The sequence below is a fragment of the Biomphalaria glabrata genome, chromosome 17 (assembly GCF_947242115.1).
Source record: "Biomphalaria glabrata chromosome 17, xgBioGlab47.1, whole genome shotgun sequence".
NCBI lineage: Eukaryota > Metazoa > Mollusca > Gastropoda > Planorbidae > Biomphalaria > Biomphalaria glabrata.
Window position 1 is genome coordinate 15,932,076 of NC_074727.1, and position 22,696 is coordinate 15,954,771.

The following is a 22,696-nucleotide window of genomic DNA, read 5'->3' on the forward strand; positions in this document are numbered from 1 at the left end:
GACTATAATATATCTAGACTTTACAATAGCTTGATGCTCATTGCGGTACAATAAAAAAAAGTTGAAATTGGATGTTCCCCCTCTTTGAATTTTAACTAATTAGACAAAATAGTAGGAGATCTATTACTTAGTAGTTGAAAAATTGTCACGCCGATGGACTAACAATATTGTGTAAAAGTGTATACAGACTATTGTGCTATCAATCCTGTTATTTTCTAGCTAGAGCATTGTCCGACCAAGATAAGATAGCGTAGGCGAGCATCCTATGGCTATGTATAGAGCACTTTTCTCCCACCGCTTAGGTCTATCAAATCCAAACAAATGGCTCTTATAAAACGTATTAGAACGTAATAATAAATTTTCAAGGAATGAAAACATTTCAAGATCCACGTTTGTCATATTTTACCACTTATTCCATTAAATGCATATATAAACTGCAATAGATACATATACTGAAACTCAAGCACACCAGGGAAACTCACGCATATTTCTTTTCTATACCACATCAGATTCGAGGTGCGGCTTCCCGCCGTATAAAACGGCGTCTTGGGGAATGGTGTGTGAATATATTATAGTGACATGGTTAAGTTGTTAATTTGGGCTTTAAATGTCCTTAGGCACCCCAACGTGGTTCTGTTTTGCTCGATCTCTCTCTCTTTATATATATATTGGTTTAATAGGCTTATGTATTTTCTAAGCATTTTCATCCTGGCTTTATGTTGAGGATTATAAAAAATACCCTGTGTCAATCTAGTCATGCACGCTAGTCTGCTAAACCGTTGGATTTGAAATCCTGCTGGCTGATTCTGGCAACCCATTGCATTCTTATCAACAGACGTTTCTTAAAAACGTCCTATGCATTTTATGAGTCAATCTATTCGTGCATGTTAATCAATATATAAACTCTTGCTAAGTTGTTGGTTTACCTAGTTGTTTCTCTATAATATATAGCACTAGAGAAGAAAGATCACTTGTACACGTTTGTCTAGCATATGGAATAAGAAATGTGCTATCTTTGTGTCTGGTGTAAATTTGAAAAATCTCTTGGCTACGCTCATGGAATTTGGTGACTGTAGTCTGCTTTAGATTTTATATCTAAAAGGGAATAATTTTAAGTTTCATCGTCAAAACCATCTGTTGGGGAAGTATTTTTTTTTTTTACAAACTCAAAGCCCCTTTATTAACGCTCATAGAAATTGATGACTTGTTTGTTTTAGAATTATATTTAAGAGGGCTTTTTAAACCTCAAAACTCTCGGGTTGGGGGGGGGGGGGGGGTAAATGATGGCTTTGAATCCTATTATCTCCCTTTAATCTAGCTAATTGGCAAAATCTAGCTTTTTAAAAGTTATTTTAGAGTTGGCAACATTGGTGTAGGCCGCTGACCTTGCCTGTGTGAGATATCCAAGGATTAAAAAATAACAATGTTTCGTTCTCACACATTATTACGATCTTTAATTAGACAAAAGCCTAGAAGTTCCTTACAGTCTTTAGCTAATAGATGTGTGTGCAGTGCCAACAATGCTATTGATAATTGCTTATCACATCGGTATGTGCTGTTGTGCTAAAAATAAAGTCAGACTATTTTAAACTAATCTAAAGTTTACACTTACAGTACAGTCACTTACTTGACTTTACACTTAGACTTACACTTTTACTACTATCTAGGTCTAGTAGTACTACTTACAAACTTACACTTTTACTACTACTTACAAACTTACACTTACAACTTACACATAGAAAAATGAACCAATGACAATGTTAACTCGAACTGAGTCAATCTGAATGTCTCACAACTCACAGTGTCTCACACTGACACTGTCTGAGACGTCTGAGTCAACTGTTAGTTAGGAGTTTTAGTCTAGTAGATCTAGATTCTAGTGAATATCTATTGTTAGAATATCTCTCTAGTCTAGTCACTCTTGACTCTAGTCACTCTCTCTAGACTCTCGCAGTCTAGGTCTATCATCTACATTAGTTACTAGTAGATATCCAGAGTCTAGTCCTACTACTAGAGTTTACTAGAGATCTAGAATCTAGTACTATACTAGTGACTTACTAGTCTTAGATCTAGTAGATCTATAATATTGTTATGACTCTACATTACGCACTGTCATTTGGCGTGACATTGTGTACTAGAGGACACGATAGAGAACAGAGGAAGGAAGATGGCCGATGATTAGCGATGTAAACAAGAAGGCCTGAGCTGTGATTCTAAGTTTGGCTCTAGTTGTAGTTTATAATTGATTATTAAACGTTCTGTTTTATATCACTTTCGTTGAGGTTAATTGCTAAGTTATAGCAATTGGTGTCAGAAGTGGGATCATCAACGAAAGTGGAGAAGAAGGTCTAGATCTAGGTATAAGACATTGAATGATTCCATTTTCGGGTAGATCAACATAAGTTTTGGTTTTAGTTGATCAACGTTTTGATACGGGATGGCGTCGAAGAAAACACTTAGTCAACTGTCATTACAGGAACTTAGACAGGAACTGAGAGGGAGGGAGCTGAACGTAAGTGGCAACAAGAAGGCACTCATAGAACGTATTAGGCAAAGCATCATAGATGAAGAGCAGGATCCGGACACCTATTTGTTTGAAAAAGAACCGGATATGAGGGATCATTTTCAATCGATGCAAGAACAAATGAAGGAAGACCTGAAATCAGTAAAGGATGAACTTAAAGACGAATTAGGTAATAAACTGAGCTCAATAGCATCCTTTGTGACCGAATTGAAAATGACATAGACAGTTTCAAACAACAATTAAGAAATGAGATCGCTGAATTAAGGTCCCAAATGGTGGGAGGTTGATTCTAAAATTCAACAATTACGAAATGAAATGAAGGCGGAGCTGCAAAAGAAACAAGATGCGGGTGCCACTGTGACTGAAATGACGGGGAAGATTAAACCACCGGTGTTTGACGGCTCTGTGTCTTGGTCGGTGTATCGATTACAATTCGAGGCGGCGGCGCAAATCAACAGATGGGATACCCAGGCAGAGAAAGCAACTGGTCTTATGTTGGCACTCAGAGGCAAGGCAGCTGAATTGTTACAGACTATGACGGATCGGACAGACTACGATGCCATGGTCAAAACAATGGAACTACGATACGGCAGTGAACACCTGCAGGAAGTTTTCAGGATGCAATTAAAGAATCGACAACAGAAAAACGGAGAGACATTACAGGAATTAGCAGCAGACGTAGAACGTCTCGCCCGTCTTGCCTACCCATCGGCAACACAGGAACTTCTGGATGTTCTGGTCACAGATGCTTTCATAGATGGAGTGCGAGATTCGGAACTTAAGAAAGCCATTCGAATAAGCGGAAAACGGAAAATCAACGAAGCCCCCATCTATGCCCTGTCCTACGAGGCGGCCGAAGTTTCAGCGAGGAGCACACACTATTGTCAGACGTTAAATGTGGCGGAAGAGGAGGATCTGCCGCGGCTGATTCGAAGAATGGTGGAAAAGGCTTTAAGTGAACGGGAACATTATCTGACCTCAAGGCGTAGTAAAAAGACTTTTCGTTGTTGGAATTGTAACACTCCAGGTCATTTACGGAGGAATAGTAACATGTTGTTCCAAGGCCAAGGCTGTGCATCGGAACGTCAACCGCTACGATTCTACGGGCTTAGGGAGCAAGAACTGGCAACCCAGAAAATCGAAACTCCGAGGATAAAGACTCCTTTCAGAGTGTTAGAACAAAGCAGAACCTTGAGAGTGCAGGGAAAGATTGGCGCTGGCTATTATAGATTCCTCTTGGACACAGGGGCTACGCGGTCGATAATTGGACCCGGTCTGATTGGTGATCGGGAAATAATACGAGTGAATGGCTACACTCTTAAAACGGCAGGTGGCGAACTGTTACCTATATTAGGACAGGTACGGCTTAATTTTGAAATAGGAAGTCAACCATTTAGTCATGATTTTCTGATCGCCAATGTTGTCGACGATTGCATCCTGGGTCTGGATTTTATGCAGGAATTCGGTTTATCTCTAAACATTGGAAGTGGAACTGTACAATATGGACACATAGAGTTCCCATTGCTTGATGATGGTGTGGAAGGCATTCAGGTGAAACGAATCGAATATACGACCGTACCAAAATGGTCTAATCTGTCAATAAACAGGTATCATAAAAGGGACAAACTGAAGTGGAACAAACTGGCAGGCCAGCTACATCCTAGAAGAGCGGAGATTGAAACATCAACCAATCATTGTTGTGGCTATACGGGTAGTTACAAGGAAAGTGTTGGTGGTGGCAGCACCGTCGATGATCATAATGACAAATCAGATGCGTCTAGCTTTCAAGATAAAGAAAGTGGCAACCTTTTTAACGATAAGCGCAGACCCGAAAAGAAAACGCTAGATGAAGAAACTAGAGGATTGACCTATAGGCAGAGTGAAACTATTGCTTTCGATGTCCGTGATATGAGTGCTTCAATGGGCATGATCAAATCAGACAACGTTGGGTCTGCGTCCAATACTCCTGTTTGGCTACCAGTACTAACTGCAGACAGAAATTTAATAAGGACTTTACGGGCGGCACCTCGAATGAACAATACAAATACCAGAAAAACCATCAACAGGTCTGTACTTGATAAACGTGTGTACGTCTGCCTTCACAAAGCAGAGTAAAAGATGAATCGATTTCAGCGGAAACTGGACACTGATAATGTGGTTAATGGACATGTGTAGACAGGCCTACCTTCTGGAAATGGCTTAAAATGACAGTGTGTTTATGACCTGGCCTCCAGTGGGACTATATAACTTTCTTGCCAGAACTTCATCTGCACTGACAATTCTTCAGCCCTGTCGAAAATCTGGTCATGTTCGGGACGAACATAACTAAGGAGGGGGCAGTGTTATGACTCTACATTACGCACTGTCATTTGGCGCGACATTGTGTACTAGAGGACACGATAGAGAACAGAGGAAGGAAGATGGCCGATGATTAGCGATGTAAACAAGAAGGCCTGAGCTGTGATTCTAAGTTTGGCTCTAGTTGTAGTTTATAATTGATTATTAAATGTTCTGTTTTATATCACTTTCGTTGAGGTTAATTGCTAAGTTATAGCAATATAAATTATATTATAATATTATAGTTTTATAGACTATTATAATTATAGAGACCAAGCCTTGACTAAGGCAAAGCCGGCCAAGGAGTCTAGGGACTAATGAGTAATGTTAAGATTAAGTCTAGTCCTACTAAACTCATTACCCAGAGTCATAGAGTCTAAATACATTATACTTAATATAATATACTTATTACTATTGTATACTCTATAGACTAATTGACATAGTCTGTATCAATACCTGGTGTCTCAGTTTACCAGACATAGTCTACCTATACCTATACTAAGTATACTCAGTGTCTCAGTACAATCATGCATAGATAATAGATGTAATACTTAAGATAGTGTAACACTAAGACTCAGACTGTTCACTGTTAGAATCTCTATATATAAATATATAAGATAATATGCTAGGACAAATTTGTACAAATAATCCTTCCCTTCTATAGCCTATTGCTGTTAGAGCATGGAATGGGTTGCCTGAGTCAGCCAGGAAAACCAGTGACTTGAAGAGTTTTAAGTCATTGATTAACATGCATGACTAGATTGAATTAGGAACTTGCATAGGACATAATCATCTTTTTTTCTTTTTTTAAGTAACATCTGTATTATACAAATTAACAAGAGTAAAGCCGCCTTATCGAACCTTTTGTATACCATATCAAACACCTCACCATATTTTTATCAAAGCGTCTTCATTTTGATGGTTATTATCTACTGTGTTAGTATGGTGAGCGATCCATTTTTCTAATTTTTAACATATTTAATTTTGTATTCTTATGCAAGATCGTTTTTCTACTTGGTGATCAAGTGCACTGTTATGAAAAGTGTCCTTTTTTTACATCGTACACATGAATGAGGGGGTGCTTCCGGTACTCATTCATTGGCCTCCTTCAGTCGTAGAACGACTATGGTTCATCTCAAAGCACACTTCCTCATGTGGCTGTGGAGCCCTATTTTGGAGAGACACTCCTGTCCACAGATAGCGCAGGTTAAGGTGGCTTTTACTTCGGTGGTAGAGGAGCTGGCCGTTTTTCGGATTGTACGTGAGATGAAAGCCTGGGCATTGTTTATGGTCGGAATGATGTCGCCCACACAGCAGTTCCCCCCTCTCCGGGCAGCTGATGTGACCAAAGGAACGGAATATCCAATACAGTTTGGGATCAGTAGCGCCACATGATCTGCCAGGCTGTAGCACAGTGTGCCACAGTCTGCCTAAGGGTCACCAGCGGGTATAGCCGCAGGGCAGTGGAGGTTTGGATTCAGAGTTTTCTTTCTCCTAGATGGGTAGCCAACCAAGGCTAACGAGCCCCTCCTGCCCGAAGCTTACTGGTTTAGGCGCCAGTTGCTCGCCTTTGCCCCTTCTGTCTGTGGTAACGGTTCTGCCAGGCTCAGTAACTGAGCTACATGTGAAGGCCAGGAGTTGGACTGGTTGTCAGAGGCTATTTGAGACGCATGCCATTGGAAGCACTTTATAGGTAATGATGGGCTTAAGACCATTACCACTTCTGGCGTTAACAACCTTGTTGTACTAGGGCTATAGTAAAGCCCCATGATGCATAGCTAAGCAGGATCTACATATTTGGCTTCAGGATAGAGAGGAGAACATATTACACTTACTTGCTGCTTTACATTAGCCCTATCTGAGATTTGCAATCGTGTTTATTAAGGTTAATCATTTTAGAAAATGCTACAATATCAAACACAAGTTCTTTTTGAGTGTTCATGTATTTTTATGCACTGTTTTCTTTAATGTTCAAACCAAAAATAAACTTAATCATTAAATTTTTAGACAACAAAACACACAAGCATTCTATAAATATATATATTGCTGTGACATGTGTATGGCAATTTTTTTCTTTTGCACATAGTAGTTTGTAGTTCACCACCTGCTTGACCATGACAGAATTAAATAATTAAAACATTTTTTAAATACATTTAGTTTGATATGGTTTACAAGGCGTTCGATATCTTTGTCATGGAAAAAAAATTGCTTTTTATTTTAACTAGATGCGTATTGAAACTTGGCAACATATCTAATATACAGACCAATGGGTGTTTTCATTTTTTTTCTAGGTCTAGCCAATTTGGAGCTACAACAATTCAAATAAGAAAAATTGCGCGATTCAGCTTAACTTGATTAGGCAGCTTTACTCTAGTTGTAGTGTTAGTCTAGATTTCTAGATATAGTAGATCTAGATCTAGATATTATAACTAGTGTTTAGTGACAGTAGAGTATTTTTAGATCTAGATATCTATACTATTATTACTAGTAGTATATATATATACTAATATAGATATAGATCTACCATATTCTATGTGTTACTTATTCAGTTACTGTAGAGTCTATAATCTAGAGTAGCGTAGACAGTATGGTATCACAGTTTCATAGTTAAACTAGTGTACAAGTCTACTTACTCAAGAGTGAGGTAAGAGTCAAGTTACTCAGTTACTGTTGTCACGAGTCTAGTCTGTGACCTATTTCGACCAGTTTCTAGAAGCTCGAGGTAAGCCAGTGCTGTCCAGCGTAAACAAGTTAATTTTAGGCATCCAATCAAAGAAAGAGTTTAAGGGAAAAAATATCATACGTCAGCTTCTAGAAAGTCAAAGTTACTAAAATAATTAGGGGAGAAGTTTCCATGATTCTGGAATGTACGATTAAGAAAGGTATAAATTAGGGGAAAGTCAGTTAGACGGGGTCCTTGCTTAGTAATGGTTTGATAGAGTTATAAGTTTTTTGATATTAGCGGGTCCATTAATTAGAGTTTTATTAGTTGAAGTACCTTAATTAAAGTTACAGTAGTTGAAGTATTATAAGTGAAGTTTTGTGTATCTTTAAGATTTGAATTGAGAAGTTATTTGTATAAGAAAGTTGGAGAAGTTTTGGAGATAATACAGAGATGTTTCTTTCTTCATTTCATTTGAATTAAGAAGTTTGATAATATAATTCCCGGCAAGTGTGATCTTCACAACTGTCAAGTGTAAGTGTAGCTGTACTACATAATATAGATAAAGAAGGTCTATATCTAGACTGTTAGTCTCTGGTCTATTCTAATTCTAGATCTAGACTACACACTACAGGCATATTATGTAACTTAACTTAGAATCTACTTTTATCTAGACCTAGCCATTCTAGTAAATCTAATTAATTCTAATTGAGTAGATTCTGAATTAGATCTAATACTTACTGACTACTTACTTCTCTCTAGGCTAGGCTTATCCCATATCACTCTAGTCTTGACTTAAGAAATCAGTTAATCACTGTCTTTGACTATGTCTAAGAAATCAGTTAATCACTTTGTTGTATGAAGTATGATTACTTAGGTTATTATGATTACTTACTGTTAATGTAATTAGTATAACTTGACTCAAGAATTAGAATTCAATAGAGTTACTTCAGAAGTCTATGCTATGTCTAGAAATAAACTAACTCACTGAGTAGAAGTCCTAAGTCTAATACTTTATGATGAACTATGATTTATGATTACTTTAGTTGAACCTACAGCACAGCTTTAAAATGGTGACCGGTCACTTCATCCCCTGTCTTGTCATCCCCAAATAATTGTTTTTCTTAGTTATTGTGTAAAGGGTGTATCAAATGAATGAATATTATTTTTATTTTTGGTATGGTATGGATGTTATCCATTTATGTTTTGAAATTTATCCACTCCCCTCATTCTGACATGTATACAATAGTATACACATTTCTTTAGAATTCTATAGAATTTAAACTATTTAAATTTATGGTGATATTTTTTTCATTACAATTTTATTTTTAAAAATCTAGTGTGCCTATAAAACACTAAAACTTAGTAAAACTATAGACTCTTGCAATGATTATTAGTCCCTTTTAACCCATGTACCTTAGAAAAAAAGAAATTATTTGTCAAAAATTGTTCACCTTTTTTTAAATTTTATTTTACAATAGGTCTAATTCTTCAGATGGACACTTACAGTTAAGAAATGCATGCAGCCAAAAAATTACCAGGCGATTTTACAGTTCAGGTACTAAATAAGAGTTGACAATTATGAACAGATTTACATATATAAAAAATAGGATTTTGTTATTAGCATAGTTGTTTAACATTTATCTAATAATACTGTTTATTGTATAATCTTCTTTTTCTTTTTAAGTTAGTTCATATTGTGACAACCTTTTGGTAAAGTCTTGGTTGAAGGACTCATCCTTCAGTAGCACCAACACACAGAGTCAAAAAGAAAAATTTATTTTTCTAATTTTTAGATAATCTACCTCCCCATATCAAAATTGTCCTGCCTGCTCTGTCTCCAACCATGGAGTCCGGGACCATTGTTTCCTGGCAGAAGAAAGAAGGAGATAAGGTGTCAGAAGGTGATTTATTAGCAGACATCGAGACTGACAAAGCTACCATGGGTTTTGAATCATCAGAGGAAGGTTATCTGGCAAGGATATTTATTCCAGAAGGCACTAAGGATGTTCCATTGGGAAAGGTAAATAATATTTTTTATCATAGTTGCATCACTGCTAAGAAAGGTGACTTGGTGAGTGGTTGCATGAATTTTTAAAACACTCTCAATGTGCATATGTCAAAAGACATTTAAAATGAAGTTATTGTTTTGAGTGTTTTCTATATCTGGATAAGTCACTAGAAGGCTAGTTGTAACATATCCTCCTTGATTGCCCCAGATACCAGGTTATTAGAAGGAAATTTTTTGGAGCAGACAACTTAAAAACACTGTTTGGTTATGTTGACCCTGGGAAAATACTGGGCTTTATTTAGGAGAAGGGGTTGACCACGAAATTTTGATTTGAGATTGGGCAAAGTAATTGTAAATATATATATATAACAGATTTTTATCAAATATTAAAATTTTTTAACTTTTTTACTATTTGAGCTATGAATGGACCTTATTTTTAATAACTTAGCTGTATAACATTTAGCTCTTGAACTATAGAACTATAAAGGGGAAGTAACCCTTGAGGGATTATGGTGGGCACAACAGGCCTAAATTGTGCCGATGTGCCAAAAACCCAAAGTATCAAAAAATATATATTTATCATTTCACATTGTAAAACCAGTAAAAAGTAAAGTTCTCTTTTCAGATGATGTAATGTTTCTTGAGCCCATTAGATTTGGGAAGAAACTGACATTCTAAAAACCCTGAATAATTCCAATCTCCCTTAGTAATCATGTCCCATAAGATTTTTCACATATATTTGTTTTTGGTTTTGTAGAAAATGCTGTTATAAATTTAATACACACAGTGATATAGAATTATTTCAGTCATGTGGTTTGATTTTTTTTTCTATTTAACCTAATAATTTTTTTTTAAATTCTGATACCAGCTAATGTGTATCATTGTAAGCTCTGAGAAAGATTTAGCGGCTTTCAAAGATTACAAGCCATCTGCAAGTGATGATCAAATACCCAAAGGCTCGGGGAAACCAGCTGCTGCACAACCCCCACCTCCACCACAACCAGAAGTCACAGCTGCACCACAAGCACCTGCAGCTGTTCCTAAACTGGAACTTGCCTCTGCTCCAGTTGCCTCTCAGGCACCTGGAGGACGAGTCTTTGCTACTCCTTTTGCCAGGTCTTTAGCTGAAGAAAAGGGAATTGATCTAAGGGTAAATTTTTTACATTTATCTAAATATTACAAGCTAAAGTATTTGTCCTAAGTGTTGCACTGAAATCAAAGTCTCTTTTTTTTTTATTATGATTATTTCTTTCCACAATCATTGCTTGGAGAACAGGATTCAGTCATTATTTATTTTGATGTTTATTTCTGTAAAATATTAGGTAAAACTATGATGCAACATTTTAGGTCATTGTAATTTTAAATATCTTTACAATAGTTTTAGAAAAGTTAATATTTTACTCCAATAACACTTTTAATATATGCTCCTGGTTTCCAGACTTGTCAAGACAGAATATAAATAAATAAGATATATATCTATATCATTCAGACTATAGTTGGCAGCGGTCCTGATGGTCAGATCAGAGCTCATGATGTGCTCACAGCAAAGCCTGGTGCTCCCTCGGTGGGTACTGCCATTCCAATCACTTCACCTTCAACGTCAACAAGTTTTGTAGATATGCCGCTTACTAATATGAGACAGGTCAGTAAACACTCTTTTAAATATTTTCTCAGAATAAATGTTTTGAAAGTGGCAGATATTATACTTTTGACTTTTCTTTGTTTTCATCCTTACAGGTCATAGCCAAACGGTTAACTCTTTCCAAGCAAACAATACCACATTATTATCTTGTCACAGATGTTAATGTAGAAAGGATTTTGAGGTATGAGTATCTGTATATTTTGTTTCATTTTACATGTATGCTGGATCATATTTTATACCTATTATCTTATAAATTACTTATACATTATAAGATTATAATGTACTTATTCTTGTAATATACTTAATCATTACATGTGATGTACTCTTTACTTTTTTTTTTCTTATCCAGTGTTAGAAAAGACTTGAATGAATCATTGGAAAAACAAAAGTTGAAAAAAATTTCTGTGAATGATTTCATTATCAAAGCTGCAGCTCTAGCTTGTAAGAGGGTACCAGAAGCAAACTCTGCCTGGATGGGTGAATTTATTAGACAGTAAGTTTTTACTGTGCTCATTATTTATGTTAGTACATTTCCAAAGGGTAATTTGGTCAGTATTAGTGTATGTGAAGTATAGTTTTTAAGTGGTCATCCTTAGTGTCTTTTTATCAGTGTCCAGTATGGTATTACAGTAACTGTCCACTATATCATATTTCTTGGATACTGGTCATTGGGTTCAGAAGTATGATCATTTTGACTCTAAAAAAACACTTTTTTTTTGTTTAATTTCAGATATAAAACAGTAGATGTAAACGTTGCAGTTGCTACAGACAATGGTCTCATAACTCCCATTGTATTTAATGCTGAAACTAAAGTAAGCTTAAGAGTTAATACTACATTTTGAATTAGAGCTGTAATCTTTAGTTGACATCTCAAAACATAGCAACAGAAAAACAATTGTTGATATAGCTATTAAATACTGACAACTTGAAATTTAAAAAAAAAAAAAAAATCTTATTTTTTTTTTTCATTACTAATACTAACTAATACCACTGTAAATGCATGACAAGACGAATATTAGAGACTGATTGAATGGTGTAATACTGGGTTCTTACTTCCTGAAGTGCTCTAGACACGTGACGAGACAAACACTATACGACTGACTCAAGTCCGTTCAGCAGACAACATGAAGATTTTATTTACAACATAATAATAATATACTGCACTCCTTGTTAGTGTTACAAGTCAAGAAATAATAATCCTATCCGCATAACAGCGGTATCAAAAGTATCCAATACGTTAACAACAAATCACGTCCGCATCTCAGCGGGTAACAATAAGAACAATTACTACTAGTGACACTGGAGCTTCAACTATAGATATCCATTGAAATACGAATAATACCTTAATATTCAATAAGCACATTATGAAATCAACTCTCAAATATTATTAATCAACAATGACTAGTCCTTCGACTCTCATGCTATATGCATACATATCCACCAGTCCAGGAGGGAACGTCCAACCTTCCTGTACCGGGAGCAAGACCTTACTTACTTGATTTTGACTGAACTCAAAGTCAACTTTTCATTCTACTTCCTGTTTTCTACATCAGGAATTCCACGTGTCTTTTAAACTATTAACATGACGTGAACTTTAGATCATGCAATGTCAACTAAGACTGTGACAACCACTAACATTAAGGCATAATTCATATGTAATCAGGTATCTAAATTCAGATATAGGTAAGGATGTAACTGACATCTGAGTGGGAGGGGCGTCATATTCACTTTTGTTCTTCTCTTTCTAAATTAAAACAGGTCAAGATTTTAGGATCTTTAAACTAGATTGATAACAAATGAAAGATATCCATATAGCCTATAAAACCAATAGAAAATTCAATTAGACCTCTGTCTAGAAATTATCAAGATGGCTTATGCCATATCTACTGGAGCCAAAGCTTGTTTATTCAATAGTTTACCTATCTTGACTTAGGTTTTTTTAATAGTTTACCTCTCTTGATTGGAAAATTTAAAAAACAGGATTCCTTTTTTTTTTTTTTTTTTGCACACCTATTTTTTTAATGTATACCTCACATTAGTTTTTACATACTTTTCTTTTCAAAATTTTATTTTGCCTTTTTATAGTATAATGGCAACCAAAAGTAGTGTTCAAGTTTCACCCAGCATTGCAAACTTGAATAAATTTAAAAAAAAATCCTTTTCCCAGCAAGTTGCTTTTTAAAGGACATATAAATTGTTACTAGTTATTACAAAAATCATCATATTGTGCAACGATGCATAGGTGGCTTATTTACTACTGTCTTTGTTTTTTGATAGGCATAGAAAAAAAAATGGAATTAAGTTATTAATACAAAAATTAGTATTCCACTGTGCATGTACTTTTTAAGTGATTAGGCATTTGTTACTACTAATAATTTCATCGTCAATTTATTTCTGCTCTTAAATACTACAAATTACTGAACTTTTTTCTTGAAAGTTAAAATTTTTACTATTGATCTATTGGCATCACTCATAATAATAAAACTCCATATAAATTGTTGAACATTATTGTAAAATTTGTTAGGCTTGTACATGCATTACCAAGAATAAAACAAAACTGATCAAAACATGTTGTGTAAGACCTTCTTTGACATTTGAGAATTGTGTGTACTAGAATAGTAATGTCAGGTAACTGTTAACCCATAGCTTAATATAATTACGTGGGTATTGGTTTGAGGTAGATTAAATTTATTATGTTATTAAAATGTAGATAGCCAGGTAGATTTTAGGAGGATTCCAAAGGTTGAAAAATGAATTAACTTCTTTATCATTGAGATACTTAAATGTGTTTGACATGCATCTATTGGCCATCATCAATACTTATTTGAATAGTACTGCTTTACAGACATTAAACAAAAAAAATATTGAATTATAAATAGAGTAACTGCAGGGTTTCCTATGCAGCAGTAAAACTTAAATTTTTCAGTCGATGTAACAATATAGTATGACTTTATCCACAGGGCTTATCACAAATTGCTCAAGATGTAGCTTCACTAGCAGCTAAAGCTCGTGAGGGCAAGCTGCAGCCCCAGGAGTTCCAGGTTTGTATTTTTTTAATGATTGTCAGAATTTGGATTTTTATGCACTAAAACTCTCTTGAGAACATCAAACTTTTAATATAGACAAAAACAATTAGTGAACTTTGTATTGTGTGTGTGTGGGGGGGGGGGGAGGATTAAATTGTATCTGATCATTGAGTTTTAAATTTGACTTCTGTGAACATGCTTCTATTTCCTTGCTAAAGCTTTAACCTATATGTCAGAAATGTATCTCAGACTTCCTTCTTTGTTCACTGAAGCCCTATGTTTTCCCAGCCACTTGGCAATTTTAGACTGAAAATTAAGTTAGCTTAAGCAATATTTATTTCAACTTTTTAAAAATTAAAGCACAAATCCTACAAGCTTGACAAAATAAAATATGAGGGATGTTTTCTCTTTATAATGTCTTAATGTCATTTTTTGGGGGGGCTATAAGTAATAATTGTTCATATTTTGTTTCTTTCAGGGTGGAACATTTACTATTTCTAATCTAGGAATGTTTGGTATTAAAAATTTTGCTGCAGTAATCAACCCTCCTCAGGTAATAACAATTTGTTGGTCACCTCTTAACAATTTCAGTTTTTCTTTGAACTATACTTAACTGTAAATATCAAGAAAAAAAATGTGTATTTAAATATACATTATCACATATATAATTTATTTATTTCTTTAATAAAAGTATATGCTGCTATGTTTGTGGTGTAAATGTTTATACAAATGTGTCATGATAGACCAAGTCATCCTGTATTGACTTTCATTTATTGATTAATTCTCTGAATTGTTATTGTATGTGTACATTTTCATATAAGTTATCATTGGTTTTCTAGTCCTGTATTCTTGCTGTTGGTGGTGCAGAGAAGAAAGTGATATCAATTGAGAGTGCTGATGGCAAAACTAGGTAAGCGACTCTGTTCATTTCATTGGTTTTATAAACCCAGCTAATATAATAAGTTGTATGGGTTTTGACGCTCAGTCTAATGGTGAATGGGTTTACAAACTTTTTGATAAAAGAAATCAACTTCCTTATTCTAATTTTTTTTCTCCTTTTTATGATTTTTTTTTATAAAGTCAGCCATTTTTTATCATAAAGATAGTATAAAAAGTGTACAGTTAATGTTAATATAAACTATTGCTTTTTAAAATCTCTCCCTTCCCTTCTCAGTGATAAAGTATTAAGGTGTTTACATTCATACATTTTTATTTAGTAGTTTATTTCATTTAGTTGTGCCTGCAATTTTACTGATAACACATTTGTTTGACAATGTTCATTTGCTGACCGTGCCAAAACAATCCTTTTTGATCAGGAAACATGAAAAGGACCAAGATGCCTGTGTGTAGTTGCTGAATGAACTTTATGTTGTGTCTGTTCTATATATGTGTATGTTTCTGTTGTGTTGTCTTTATATGAGAAAAGAGTCCTTGTATTCACAACAAATTTCCATAAGGATCAATAAAGCAGTCTTAGTTTTAGTTGTCAGTAATTAAGTCTATCATTGAACTGATTATAAGAAAAAACTTTAGTGGTGTTTGTAGCTTATTAGTACCAGTTTGGATGTGAAACATTTTCAAATGATCACACATGCATGATAGTAAAATAGACGTATACCAAATGTATTGCTGGTATGATTTAATGCATTACGGTTCTAGGCCAGCATCTTTACCCTTTTTTTTTTTTTACCTTCCTTCCTTCCTATCTTTGACCAGTATACAGCTTTTTCTAATTGTTTCTTTTTTCTAAACATTATCTGCCAACTTTATTTCAAGTACCACTGACCTCTTTCTAAATTAAACTTGTGTCTCTGAACTCTTTCTCTTCTCTTGAAAATGAAAATACATTTTCTTGAGGGTGTTGACAATAAAGTAATTTCTGTTTGAAGAAAAATCAATGTTAAAATTCATTTACGGAGTCTACTTTTTAAAAAATCATTTGATTTGTAAACAAATATACTTTTGGGTAAAAAAATCTTTCAAATGTGCAGATAAATGATCTTTTATGTGTATATTTAGACAATTAGACCTAAATTACCTGTGTTAATAAACCTGGTCATGTATGCTTTGAAATGTCTGGGGTGTTTTGCTTAGTTACATAAAGAAATATACTTTTGGATTTGTGGGAAAAGATATTTTCTGTGTATGTATTTGTCTTTAGGCAAGTTGAGTTAAATTACCCATGTTAGTAAAACTGGTAATAAAACTACTTTGAAATGTTTAGAATGTTTTGTTTAGTTGTATAAACCACTTGGCTACCTAACAGAGGGGGGCTCAAGCTGGAATCCTAATGTAGAATAAGAATATGAGATCTAAACTAAACCGTATGTTGTATCTTTATTGCTATTTTTTGTCAATAAGTAGTGACAGGGTATGAATGCATTATTACCATACATTTTACTAAGAGTTGTACCAGTACTTACTTTCAATTAAGATTCCATACATTTACTTAGGCATTATGTTAGTAAGGTAATCAAAGTGTAAACATTGCTCTCTCCTGCTGATACTTAATAGTAAGCCAAAATGTCAGAAGCTCTGGTTCTGGAAATGTGGCACTACCACTGAAGCTGGTCCTCGGTAAGATGCCCATAGTTGGTTTCCAGTCAGCTGGATGTTCTTTGTTTCTGCTTTGTTAGAATTTTTTTTTCTTCAATATTTAAAGTTGTTTGATCAATTTCTTTTCACTGCAATATGTTTATATATGATATACAAAAATCTTTGTATTATGTACTTTCCTAAGTTAAGCATTTTTCATTTGTTGTAATGTAGAATTTCGTAGTGTCACCAAAAGCTGCTACCCATGGACAATTTTAAGCATAACGCGATGTACCAAAAACCCAAAATATCATATTTTTTCTGAATAAATTATTTTGGCTCAAAGGAAATTTTAATCAGATTTGTTTTAGTTTTTATTCCTTCTATTGAAAGACACATTGCAGGCAGTTAAAAGCCATTTTTAACATCCAAAATAAAATACTAGAACTATTTTGTTTTATTATTTCATTGAAGTCTCACTGTTCTATATAAGCTGATATAATTAATCCTCTTCTGCATGCTGTAGGCTCAGCACTTTAATATTTATCACTATTTTGTGTTCACAAAACATTGTATAAAATCTACAAACATTACCTTGAGATAGTGTTTTGCATTTTTGTTAAATACATATTACAATCCAATAGAAGTAAATGTGCTTAATTTTTCTGCAGTTTTATTTTTGATCATATATCTGGTTCATGTCATCTTTTCCTGTCCTCATCTCTGTACCTTGTGAATGTGTCTACTAGTGAAAAGGGCAAACAGCATTAAAATGGATCAAGGATCTGTGACCGTGCAAAATTAATAGGATTAAATTATCTAGTTCTGATTAGCTAACATCTCATTCATTTGGGAAACCACTTCCTTCTGTCACTGGTCTCAAGGGCCTTTGACTTGCTTTTTTTTTTTTTTTTTTAAGGAATAAGAAAAACAGTAACACAGCTTGATATAAATATGTTCCAAAAAAAAAAAAAAAAAAGTTTCTTCTCTACTACTACTTCCTTATCACCAGTATTACTACATACTATTACTACATTAACAGCAACTTGTTCACCATTTAAATTAATAAATGCAGTCTTTGAATTATTGTATTAAATCAGTGTTGGTATCAGAAACAATTTGAATGCTTCTTTCAACAATAGCTTTTCTAATGATTGATTTTAATGCCTTTGTGAAAGTATCACATTTTTTAAATTTTTTTTTTGCAGTGTCAGCACAGCCCATGTCATGACAGTAACCTTGAGTTGTGACCATAGAGTTGTTGATGGTGCCGTTGGTGCTAAGTGGTTAGCAGAGTTTAAAACATTGATGGAGAAACCTGAGTCCATGCTGCTTTGATTATCTGTAGTACTGTATAAACAAAAATACTGAATTTCTATGACGAGACTAAATTGAGGAACTTGTGAAGTATTGCTGGCAAATTGCTTGCTGTATGCATATTACACATACATTTAATATCAAGGTAGTTTATTTCTACAAGAATGTTTTGAAGTATTGTACTGTTTGACCTGATCAAATGCATTTTTTTTTTGGAATGAATGGCACACTAGTTATTTGAGGAATTATCTTTAGGCTCATGGTTTGTTGCATTACCTTCGTTAATATGAATGTAGCAATGAAATATATTGTTTTTTTTTAAGCCTTTTTTTTATTTTTCTCTTACTTATCAAATACAATTCTAGAGTAAATGTTTTGCCATAGTTAGTATGAATTTGTTCCTATAAGTTGCACATTTTTGTGAAAGTCAACAAAGCAATCTCTGGTATGGACATTTTTTGTAAAGTTCATTCTGAATACCTTAAAACAGCTTAGGATTTTCATTGACATTAAATAATATGGAATTACCTTTATTTAGTAAATGCTAGAAATGTGTTGCCATTGTCAATAATTCTTTAAACATTTTTTAAGCTATGATTTCTTAAAATCTTAACAAATAACAAAGTTTTGTTCATAATTTGTAACATGAGTAACCCAAGTTAGATGATTATTTATTAAATACTCATGTTTCCTGTACTATGACCAAGACCTGTACATATACAGTATTCTTGTCTTGAAATGATTTATCAGTGACAATTATTATAATTCAAGATTATCTAATACTAGATTCTGTGTAAATGTGTTTAATGATTTAGCTCAGGAGAATGTATTTCCCATAGTGAATTGTTTTTCTATCCCATCCCTAAAACACAACTAAACTTGTTAGAATTGTAGCAATAACAATTACTAAATGTTTATGCTATAGTTTCAGCACTCATTTGACATGAATAGGAGTGGGTCTTTTAAACATGAAACAAATAATAAATAAAATGTGTTATAAAAAAACAAACAAACTTTAAACATGTGACTATGTTTTATTATTTTGATGACTTAATGTCATTTCCATGATATGAATGTCAGGACTGCTGTAAAGTGGATCTTGCTTTTCTATTGGTATTTCTGTTATTGTAAAATGTTCAGACAGTTTCTGTTAAAAGAAAACAAAATAATTTTTATAATTTAGAAGGGCTTTGAAAAACTGAAATGTTTAGCAAGGTCTCAAAACATGCAGTTTTGAAAGGTTATGGACACTTTGAAAGCAAAAATGTGCAGAAATGAACCTTGAAAAATTTGCATTGCAGCTCAGATTTATTTCCTAGCTCCCTGTCTTCATAACTACACAAGACAATAGTTTCAGGGGAAGCAAAGTAAACAATAGTGTCGACCAGATCCTCAAGGGCCTCCTATAATATAGGAAAAAAAAATAATTAAAAAATCAAGTTATAATTGAGGAACTAAATATTCAAATTATACTAAAACACCACAAGAAATATATTGAAACACTTAGCAAAATAAGAAATGATAAGGAAGTAAAAAAAATGAAAACTCACCTCATAATATACACAGTCTGCCACTAATAGAAAATCAACACCTTCAGAGAAATGGATCTGTTTAACTTTGGACATTTGTTCTTTGTTTCCCCATCTCAGCTCCAGGGCGGAGCAACTGTCCTTTAGTACTTTCTGGTTTAATTGAATGTTGTGATTCATAAATGGAACAATTTCTGGAAGATCTGTGATTATTACCCTTGCTCTACAATTTTTGAATCAATAAAATTATAATTGGTATGTAGGTTGCAGTTCACTAAATAAGAGGCATATTAACTTTGCATTTCAAATTCAATAATGGTTTGACCTTTAAAAGAAAATAAAACTCTAGTTCCTCCTCAGCCTTTGGACAATAAAAAGAAAAAATTAAAAAAAAATTTTTTTTTTAGAAAAACCTCCTTTATACAACTTATGAGCCATTATTTTGCTCATAATAACAGATGAATGTTAGATTAAGAAAAAAAATAGAAACATTGTTTACCCTGCCCCTTTCCCTCCACCCAGAGAAAATAGTTAAATATATGTGTAAATCTACTAGACCTGATAATATTCTAATGATAGGTTTTTAGATCTAGACTTAGAAAAAATTTTCCTGAACATTAATTTATTTAACTCTTAAATGAATAGGGTCTACATGCGGAAATACCTGAAGAAGTATATTCTGTTCAAGAAAAAAACTTTTTTTTAATAGTCCACTGTAACCAAATTTAAATGAGTTTTTTTTTTTAAATATACTTTTAACAAATTATAATGGTCAAACTAACAGTTTTGTCAGTGGAGCCAACGAGCTAGTAATTGTTTTCCCAATGATATGCATATAATAAAATTAAATTTCTAGGATGATGGTTAGAGCCATTTTCAAGAACTCTCCACCCAGGTTTCGCCCACCCCATTCAGAATGAGTGAATGAATAGAGATTTTGTAAAAATTTAAATGCCACACATATAAGTTATTGAAAATAATACAGTTTCACCAAACATCTGTTGCCTTTATCAATAATAAAATAATATAATGGAAATCATGGCATATCGAAATGATTCTTCCTTAATCTTGAATATGGCCATAATATTGAAGCTATATAATTAATACTAAAATAACAAAGTTATCAAAAGAATTTTTAGTAGACAACTTTGTAAATAATAAAACAAATTAAAATGTGTTACATATAATATAGCACTAAATGAGATCTTGGGTGAAAATAAAACACTATGAGATTGGAAATTGTTCAAAATTAAGTAATTTATGTAATCATGACTTATGCTGACTGACCCAGCCACGTCATTTATATAATTCATATAATTATAATTGAATTAGTTGTGACAGAAATATGGCAAAGAGTTTGCTCTACACTCTTTCATTATGATTTATTTCATCATTCGTAATTGTAACATAATATCTAGATCTATATACTCAAAAAAAAACAACTAATATTTAAAAAACAAACAACAAAAAACAAAAAAAAAAAACACCTCTCATTTACCAAGCTATTTCTGTGATGTCATTGTCACCCAATTACAATTATAAAAAAAAAACACTAAATTTACCCTAAAGCAGCTGTAACTATGCCAACAGCACCAGTTCCTGAACCTAATTCCAAAACTGATTTATTTTGCACCACATTTCGTATTTTATCAATGTAACTACACAAAACAAGTGCAGCATCCCAAACCACACATCCAACATCACCAACAGCTGATTGATCAAATGTTATGTCTGTGATAGTGCCGTCGTTAATGTTCTGAAGCTCAAAATTCCGTGAGAAAAGCTTTGTCAGGTCTACAGCGTTGGTGTTACTACTAGTGTTAGACATTATAAATGTTTATCAGTTTATCATTGATTAGAGTAGAGGTCTAAATTCTATTATAATAGGTCTAGATTTCTAGATTAATCTAGATCTAGACTATATGGATTATGATGATGACTAGATTAGATTCTAGATCTATACAACATATTCATATGAGTATACTATAGACTATAGTTACAGTATACTCAAAACTCAAAAAGTATATAAAAATAAATTGTAATAGATTAATAGATTTAAATCGATATATTTATCTAGATTAGATCTAGAGTTAAGTTAAGAAGAATAGAAGAAGATTCTAAGTCAGTTATTGATTTTCAGTAGATAGGCCTAGATCTATACTAAATATTCTAGAATCTAGATCTATCTATAGATCTAGTAAAATCTAGTTTATAGCCTATAGTATAGGACTAGGACTGTCACTATAGATTTCTAGGTCTATCAGTATGATGAGTATCTAATGTAGATCTTTCATCTACTAGTCTACAGACAAGGGAGATTACTCTGCTTGATTTGTAACGAAAGTAGCAAAAACATGTCATCCTATACTATAGACTCTAGACAGTCTAGTCAGACTAGTTTAGGACAAAATAGATCTATAGTCTATAGACTAGATCTAAATACTAAAATACCCAAGATAATCTAAAAGTTGAGAAAGATTCTTATTTTGACAGAAGTCTAAAATATAGATCTAGATTAGATATTTTTTTTTAAATAATCATCATTAAAAAATACACACAAAGGCATAGGCCATTGTAACGATTGTTTACTTCGACTTTCGTTTTCAGGACACACATATAGAGTAGTTTATGCTATTCGGACACCTATAGACTTTGACAGCGCATTATTTGACAATGGATCGACATAGAAAAGAAAATGAAGTATCAAAATCTTCTTTAGTTTAAGGAGAATAAGGATGACTACTTATATTTGTACCCCTAACCCATATTTGTTATTATATTTAAGGTCAAAGAGGCCGTGTGTTTTGATTTAATTTGGACAAATTTGACCCACATTATTTGATTCCGGACACCATTATTTATTTCGGACAGTCTCTATATTTAGGCCTCAATAAACTCAGATTTTAATTCTATATTAACATAACTAAATTTTAAGATCCCCAGGCATAGCCCCTCACATTAAATCATTAAGACTAAGATGTTTTGGAATTATGCATAAATACGAACACACAAAGTAAAAATATGAACACACTTACTCTACCATAATTAGGTCACCGGGATAGTGACTTCTATACAGACTTTTAGACTTATTTTATGTTTGAATTGTTTGCATC

General features: G+C 33.4%; 2 protein-coding genes across 4 annotated transcripts; one reads left to right on the forward strand and one right to left on the reverse strand.

Moving 5' to 3' along the window:
• Positions 1-1,344: 1,344 nt before the first annotated feature.
• On the forward strand, positions 1,345-19,074 carry LOC106069051 (dihydrolipoyllysine-residue acetyltransferase component of pyruvate dehydrogenase complex, mitochondrial-like). 3 transcript variants are annotated; one of them, XM_013228620.2, is made up of 13 exons: positions 1,345-1,548; positions 9,005-9,081; positions 9,320-9,546; positions 10,403-10,684; positions 11,024-11,176; positions 11,272-11,357; positions 11,526-11,669; positions 11,907-11,988; positions 14,137-14,217; positions 14,681-14,755; positions 15,042-15,112; positions 16,717-16,779; positions 17,946-19,074. In XM_013228620.2, exons 1-13 carry the CDS (start codon positions 1,424-1,426, stop codon positions 18,073-18,075), a joined length of 1,596 nt encoding a protein of 531 aa, XP_013084074.1. In that variant the 5' UTR covers positions 1,345-1,423; the 3' UTR covers positions 18,076-19,074. The 3 variants fall into 3 exon arrangements, with proteins under 3 accessions (XP_013084074.1, XP_013084075.1, XP_055871532.1); XM_056015557.1 differs by lacking the exon at positions 1,345-1,548 and adding an exon at positions 7,978-8,057; XM_013228621.2 differs by lacking the exon at positions 16,717-16,779 and having other exon boundaries at positions 1,346-1,548.
• LOC106069052 (protein N-lysine methyltransferase METTL21D-like) lies at positions 19,069-21,876 on the reverse strand. Its single transcript, XM_013228622.2, has 4 exons — positions 21,146-21,876; positions 19,605-19,806; positions 19,335-19,457; positions 19,069-19,201 (listed from the first exon to the last, which is right to left on the reverse strand). The coding sequence occupies exons 1-4, from the start codon at positions 21,409-21,411 to the stop codon at positions 19,082-19,084; spliced, it is 711 nt and encodes a 236-aa protein (XP_013084076.1). The 5' UTR covers positions 21,412-21,876; the 3' UTR covers positions 19,069-19,081.
• Positions 21,877-22,696: the final 820 nt, after the last annotated feature.

Excerpts from the sequence above, each read along its gene's own strand:
- LOC106069051 (XM_013228620.2), top strand. The coding sequence starts at position 1,424 with ATGTTTCGTTCTCACACATTATTACGATCTTTAATTAGACAAAAGCCT. Across the intron at positions 10,685-11,023 it reads AAAAGGGAATTGATCTAAGG|ACTATAGTTGGCAGCGGTCC; the intron begins GTAAATTTTTTA and ends TATATCATTCAG. Across the intron at positions 11,358-11,525 it reads AATGTAGAAAGGATTTTGAG|TGTTAGAAAAGACTTGAATG; the intron begins GTATGAGTATCT and ends TTTCTTATCCAG.
- LOC106069052 (XM_013228622.2), bottom strand. The coding sequence starts at position 21,411 with ATGTCTAACACTAGTAGTAACACCAACGCTGTAGACCTGACAAAGCTT. Across the intron at positions 19,458-19,604 it reads CAGACTGTGTATATTATGAG|GAGGCCCTTGAGGATCTGGT; the intron begins GTGAGTTTTCAT and ends CCTATATTATAG. Across the intron at positions 19,202-19,334 it reads TGCAATGCAAATTTTTCAAG|AAACTGTCTGAACATTTTAC; the intron begins GTTCATTTCTGC and ends TTCTTTTAACAG.